Source organism: Myotis lucifugus, unplaced genomic scaffold (assembly GCF_000147115.1).
Source record: "Myotis lucifugus unplaced genomic scaffold, Myoluc2.0 scaffold_11, whole genome shotgun sequence".
Taxonomy (NCBI): Eukaryota; Metazoa; Chordata; class Mammalia; order Chiroptera; family Vespertilionidae; genus Myotis; species Myotis lucifugus.
The window spans coordinates 12,990,631-12,997,563 of record NW_005871059.1 but is presented as its reverse complement, the minus strand read 5'-3'; the positions used below and the strand labels follow the sequence as shown (position 1 = coordinate 12,997,563).

At 40.3% G+C, this 6,933-nt stretch overlaps 2 protein-coding genes across 11 annotated transcripts in view; one reads left to right on the top strand and one right to left on the bottom strand.

Moving 5' to 3' along the window:
* The window catches only part of MYB (MYB proto-oncogene, transcription factor), a 32,182-nt gene extending 27,530 nt beyond the window's left edge, over positions 1-4,652 (top strand). For both annotated transcript variants that reach the window (XM_023750238.1, XM_023750239.1), the window contains one exon: positions 3,370-4,652. In XM_023750238.1, coding sequence (XP_023606006.1) covers positions 3,370-3,486 — 117 coding nt within the window. In that variant the 3' untranslated portion in view covers positions 3,487-4,652. The remainder of the gene's footprint in view (positions 1-3,369) is intronic.
* A 1,715-nt stretch (positions 4,653-6,367) lies between these two features.
* The window catches only part of AHI1 (Abelson helper integration site 1), a 215,986-nt gene continuing 215,420 nt past the window's right edge, over positions 6,368-6,933 (bottom strand). For 8 of the 9 annotated variants that reach the window (XM_023750222.1, XM_023750218.1, XM_023750231.1 and 5 more), the window contains one exon: positions 6,368-6,476. In XM_023750222.1, coding sequence (XP_023605990.1) covers positions 6,389-6,476 — 88 coding nt within the window. In that variant the 3' untranslated portion in view covers positions 6,368-6,388. The remainder of the gene's footprint in view (positions 6,477-6,933) is intronic. The other variant, XM_023750228.1, reaches the window with a different exon arrangement.

Genomic DNA, 6,933 nt, shown 5'->3' with positions numbered 1-6,933 from the left:
GCTCATATGCCCCTGAAATGCTCTGCTTTCTGGAACTTGAATATTTCAGTCCATTTGATTTACTTCTTGGTAAATTCCACTTTGACTTAAGAAAAGTTGACTGAAAAGTTTATCTCAAAATCCTACTTTAAAATATATGGTACCTTCCTTATACTGATCATATTTTAAACATCTGGTCCTGGAGGAGAGCCAAATATGAATAAAGCGATAGCGTGTGGGTGATCCAGCAAGAACACAGCCACATTTCAAGTTGAAAATATATTAAACTGGTAATACTTGGAATTAGAGTCTCCCAAACAGATTTTGGGAATTCTGAATTAGCTTAAGTATCATATAGCCAAGGATCAGAGCTTGACTTTAACCAAGAAGTGTAGTAAAAGCAAGCATAAGACTGTTTCAACATAGTATTTTAGAAATTAATTCTATATTAATTGAAGCACAATTAAGTAGAAAAATTCTTAAGCAGGAAAAACAAGAACATTCTTCCCTGCTCCTCATTTTCATCTTCATTCTCACTTAGATTCCCCTTTCCCTCCATTTTTTGAATGCATTCTTTCAAAATTTGTATTTTTGTTTTTTGTGTGTATCTTCATGTAATTTTAGATTTACACATAGGATATTAGCATATTAAGATATTTCATTTTGATACTTCTTTAGACACTAGCTTTGTAAGATCCAAGTACTTCAAGCACTGCTTAATACTTCATGGTAGACATCCACCATAGTAAAGCTGTTCGCTCTCAAACGGTAGTTATTATATGTCACACTGCTACAGTGACTACAAATGTGAGCTCAAGATTTCAAATGATAGCATTGCATTTTATTTTTTAATTGGGTTCTTGTGTCAATTTGGTGTTTCAATACTGCACTGAAAAATGTTAACAGTCAAGTAACTAAAACATGCAATTTGTATGAGAATTATCTACTTGTTCGAACCTAGAGAAACATCACTTATTCAGAACTATTTCATAGGAGGCTATAACTACCCTGATGATTTTTGCTTGAGAAAACATTAAAGTGGCTCGGTGGCAGAAGTCAGCCCTGATGCCTGGCATCTTTGTCCTGCCACCTTTGTGATCCACTTCCAGGAAAATATTGCGATAATAATCCACCTTGCTATGTCGTACAGTTCAGGTTACATGTGGAGCCTCTGAGCCTTTTGGGGTAAACATGTGTAAACTTGGCCGGTGCCTTTGATGTTGGTGGTGGAGATGGGTGGCAGATTGGGCAGAAGTGAGTGAACCCAGTTTGTGTCCTATGAAAGTTTGCAAGTTAGACACATGTGCTATAAACCTTATGTCACTGAAACTTTGTCCCAGCCACTAGGTGAGGAAACCCCATCACTACGTTCATTCAGATTTATCATACTTCCTTGCTAAAGTCTGATAACTTCGACACCCCAACTAAGTGCTTCTTTCTGCATTCCAAGGCCTTCCTGGCCTGACCCCACAATTGTCCACTGATAAGAACTCTAATGGACGCAGCTTCTTACACTCACTAGGGCCTGGGTTCACATTCTTGCTTCATCACTTCTTAGCTGGGTGACCTTGAGGATGTTCCCTAACTTCCCTCTTCCTTTTAAATGGCTGGTCTGTAAAACAGGTACAGTGTTTCATGTATGTTGTGTGAGAATTAAATGAGATGATCATGTAAATCACTTGGAAGCATGGGAGGTATGTCGTAAGCACCTGTGAAGGGTCATTTAATGCACTGTATCTCTTCTCTCCCAGGTCCTCCCACAAAGAATGTACAGATCTCAGCTCCCTGACTCCTTCATGCTATTTCCCCACCTGGGTTGCACTCTTCTCTGTCCAGTCTACCTAAATCCTGCCTATTGTTGCCCTTTCCCTATAGCAGTGATTTTCAACTGGTGTGCTGCAGAATGTTTAAAACAGGGGTCCTCAAACTTTTTAAACAGGGGGCCAGTTCACTGTCCCTCAGACCGTTGGAGGGCCGGACTATAGTTTAAAAAAAAACTGAACAAATTCCTATGCACACTGCACATATCTTATTTTGAAGTAAAAAAACAAAACAGGAACAAATACAATATTTGTATTTGCATGTGGCCCGTGGGCTGTAGTTTGAGGACCCCTGGTTTAAAACATGCAATTTCTGACTATTTAGATACTGACCTCTTTTCCCTTAGATTTTCAAATTTTAAAAAAGTGACACAGCCCTAACCAGTTTGGCTAAGTGGATAGAGCATTGGCCCCTGGACTGAAGGGTGTCGGGTTCAATTCCGGTCAAGGGCTCAATCCCTGGCCTTGGCCAGGGCATGTGCAAGAGGCAACCAGTTGATGTGTCTCTCTCACATCAATGTTTCTCCATCTGTGTCTCGCCCCTTCCCTTCCACTCTCTCTAAAAATCAATGGGAAAATATTCTTAACAACAACAAATGACACAATAGCCATCCAATGTGAATGAATCAAAAGTATACCTATTGTTTTGTCAAATCAGAATTTTAGTAACTAGTTGAGGTGTGTCTTTGAGAAGTGAGCTATCCTGAGGCAGCATGGAGGGACATGGAGAGTATTGTGCTAAGTGAAATAAGCCAATCAGAGAAAGACAAGTATCACATGATCTCACTCATCTGTGGAATCTAATGAACAAAATAAACTGAAGAATGAAATAGATCCAAAGACATAGAAGTATGGAACAGACTGGATTCTCAGAGGGAAGGCGGGAGTGGGTGGCTGGGTGGGAAGAGATCAACCAAAGAATTTGTATGCATAATGCATAACCCATGGACACAGACAATAGGGTGGGGAAGGCCTGGAGTGGGGGACGGGGGCTAGAAAGGGTCAATGGGGGGAGGGAACATATGTAATACTTTCAACAATAAAGATTTAATTTAAAAAATAATAAATAAATAAAAGTAAGCTCTCCTGGTAAACAGATATTCTAAATTATTTATTTAATTGCTATTTTAAAAAAAACCATATGCCATGTTTAAGAATTGGTGATCAATTCTAGCACTTATGAGAGCTTCTTCATTCAGAGAACTCACGCACTCACGAGTTTGCTTAATGGGTAAATAGAGCTCACCTTTGGTGTCTGGGGAATTTTTATCCCCATCCTTGTCTTTGTAAAATTGCCTAATAGACAAAAGGCACTCAAGTATGAAAATGTGGCTATATTTTAAGATACTGATTGGAGTGGATTTTTTTCTCTTAGGTATAAACAATTTCTGCTGGATTCCTGGGTGTCAGAGAGTTAAAATTTTCTCTGACCAAGGCTCCCTGGTGTCCACCACTTGCTATCTGGAGGTCAAAATTCCCTCTGCTGGCGGTGCTAGGATTGGGACTCCGTTTGGGTGCTGACATATGTGCTTCCTGTCTGACCTTGCTGTTGCCCTCTTTTCCCCAACAGCCTTGTAGCGGGGCCTGGGAAGCTGCATCCTGTGGGAAGATGGAAGATCAGGTGACAGCCTCCGGTCAGGCTCGGAAATATGGGAATGCCTTCTCAACCCGGACTCTGGTCATGTGAGACGTTCCCAGACAAGCATTATGGTTTTCAGAACACTTCACGTCGACTTAGGATATGTCGTTCCTCTACATGAAACTTTTCATGAAAGGGAGAAGAACCTATTTTTGTTGTGGTACAACAGTTGAGAGCGGCACCAAGTGCATTTTAGGTGGATGAAATCTTATCAGATTTCACCCAACTAAAAGGATTTTTTTAAAAAAAATAAATAACAGTCTTACCTAAATTATTAGGTAATGAATTGTATCCAGTTGTTAATATCTTAGTGCAGATGTTTTAAAACATAAAGTGATTTACCTGTATTTTAGAAGATCCAACAGACCAGTATTTTTTCATGATGAGGTTTTTGAAATTTTACCCAAAATATGGTACTCCAATATTTCACTTTTCTCAACCACTAAACACAATGCATTACTATAAATGTTGGTTTAATACCATGGGATAATTAATCGAGATTGTAAATGCTCATTTATGGTTACTAACATTGGAGGTACATTTATTGTACTAAACCATTTGGTGAGTTTTTTGTTGGCTTGCTTTAAAAATTATTACTGTATGAAATAGTTTTATAAAACAAATTATATTTTTATTCAGTAATTTAATTTTGTAAATGCCAAATGAAAAGATGTGTCTTGCTGCTATGGTCTTAGCCTGTAGACATGCTGCTAGTATGAGAGAAGCAGTAGAGCTTTGGACAGAGACTTGGTGTTAGGTAATTGACTATGCACTAGTATTTCAGACTTTTTTATTTTTTATATGTATACTTTTTTTTTCCTTTTGTAATACATTGGAAAACTTATTTGGGAGATTTTTGCATTTGTTTTTTGTTATTTTTTGTTGTTGTTAACTGTGGTTCATAAGAGCATGTATTGCACTTATTTTTTGGGAGATTTATGTTGTTGGTGTCCTGTTTTGTTTTGAGTTCGGCCTGACTGTTCCTAAATTCAAATGTATGTGTTTGATCAGCATTCCTCTTGGTTTTGAAGTGTCTGGTCTGAGAACTGCTGCACATGTGGAACCTGTGTTTGCGGCTGGGCTGGAGAGACTAGGGTCCGTAGTCAGTGGCTGCCTTAACAACGTTTGGTACAACATCACTAGCACTGAATTTTTGATACGACAATGTACTTACTGCCTTGTAGTGAAATAAAGCTGTGCCCTTATTTTACCTACTTTTGACTTCTGTCTTACTTGGGGTTAGTGGATGTTCTTATCTATACGAATAAAAGGGTAATATGCTAATTAGACCGGGAGACCTTCCGGGAGACCTTCCAGATGTCCTTCCAGACCAGCAGTTTGGGCTGAGCAGGCCGGCAGGCAGAGTGGTTAGGGGCAATCAGGCAGGCAGGCAGGTGAGCAGTTAGGAGCCAGCAGTCCCAGGTTGCAAGAGGGGTCCCAGATTGGAGAGGGTGCAGGCCGGGCTGAGGGACACCCCTCCCCCATGCACAAATTTCGTGCACTGGGCCACTAGTACTTTTAAGAAAAGGGAATGAACTCAGAATTCTTTCTTCTGCTAATTTTCACACCATCTGAACTTCACTTGAAAAAGCCAAGAGTCACTACTTTGGAAAAAAGACAAGAAAACCAAGTTCAGTAGTTCACAAATAAGCATGTGTGCAATGACAGCTGGGAGGATTCTTGCAGTATCAGCAGAGTTCCAGTGGCATTTGAATTGGGGTAATCCGACGGAGTTCATTTGCAAGAGTACTGATACCACGGATGTGAGCAAGGCATGGAGGACTGCAGGAGTAGTGCGTGCCCCTGGGTGCAGGCCTGGAGAACACCGCCCCATGCAGGGGGCGAGTCATAGAAAGCAAGAGGCCTTCAGAGGATCCACAACCTTTGGGACCTTACAGGGAGATTCAAGAGGAATCCTTAACTTTCTTTCCCCCACCCCTCCTGTCTCTGCCATGGGTCCTCCCCGTTGACAGAACCAAGCAGAAGTTAGAGGGCAAGGGAGCACCTGGACAAAAGGCAGCCAGCCAGCTTCCTAGGGCAGAGCCAGAGGACATTATCTGTCGGGGCAAGGACAGAGTGTCCCTGCCAGTCATCCAGTCCAACTCTCTGTTTTACAGATGAACTTCCACTGGCTGCCATCTCTCAGTTCGGTGTTCTTTTCACTGCTTTACAATATCCCTTGCACACGGGTTCCTTATAATTTCCTTTAGTCACTCTTTTCCAACTCAGACTTTGAATTCTCATATACATGATGCACTTGGTGCTCCTGGAGCCAAGGATTTGTTCCTCGTCTTCAAGACTGTATAGTGTTCTTTGATCATATTTCTGATCGTTGATAACACGCCATGCCAGTGTTAGAAAGCTTGTAATATTCATGCACTCTCAAAGTATTTTCCAGGTGCCACTTACTAGCATTTTGAACTTGGACAAGTCACTGACCTCTCTGTGCCTTGTTACTTCATCTGTGAAGTGAGTTCATTCTTATAATGACTCTTGTTAAATAAAGCACTATGCAAATGTTTGTTATTACATATGCCTTCCATAATTCAGTGGTGCATATCATGTTGTATGTCGAATGTTCATCTGGCTGATAATGTGCATTGCCAATTACAGAGTTAAACTCAGTGGTCATATTACAACTATTAAAATAAACTAATGGCAAGAGTGAACTCAGCATTATACAGAACTGAAGTAAATATTTACTTTTCCAACAAGTATGTAACCCAATAACTAGAAACTAAAAACTTAAACTAATGAAAAAGTAGTGTAAATTTAGGTTTTATGTACAAATACATTCACATAACACCCATTTCACAAGCATCTCTAAAACATTTATTTGTACTGGTCATTTTTTTTTAAATCCTCCTGCTTTCTGCAGCAGAGATTCCAATAGTAAAATAAATGGAAACAGTATTACTTACTGCTCAGAGAAAGGTTGCCGTTTGAGTCACTATGTATAAAGCTTGTGTCCACATGTGCACATCAGGAGAAGAGGAGAGAACGGAGAAGACTGAAGTATCTCCCAGCCACTAGTGAGACTGATAACCCAAGAAGAGAAATATGTGCAGTGAGGAACTTTGTTTCTTTAGAAATTATCCATTATTAGAACTGGAAAAGACCTTAGCCATCATAAGGGGCTTATGATAAGGGACTTGCCACATTGCTTTATTGAAAGAAAACCCATTTTGGAGCCCAACCAGTCTTGGCTTAAATTCAGACTCTGCTCTTTATGACCTCTGTGACTTTGTATGACCTTTACTTAATCTCTCTAAGCTTTGTTTTACTTATATTTTACTTATATTGGAGATAAGCTCAGCCAGTGTTGCTCAGTGGTTGAGCCTTGACCTATGAAGTAGGAGGTTACGGTTTGATTCCCAGTCAAGGGCACGTGCCAGGGTTGTGGGCTCAATCCCCAGTGGGGGGAATGCAGAAGGCAGCCAATCAATGATTCTCTTTCATCATTGATGTTTCTATTTCTCCCTCTCCCTTCCTCTC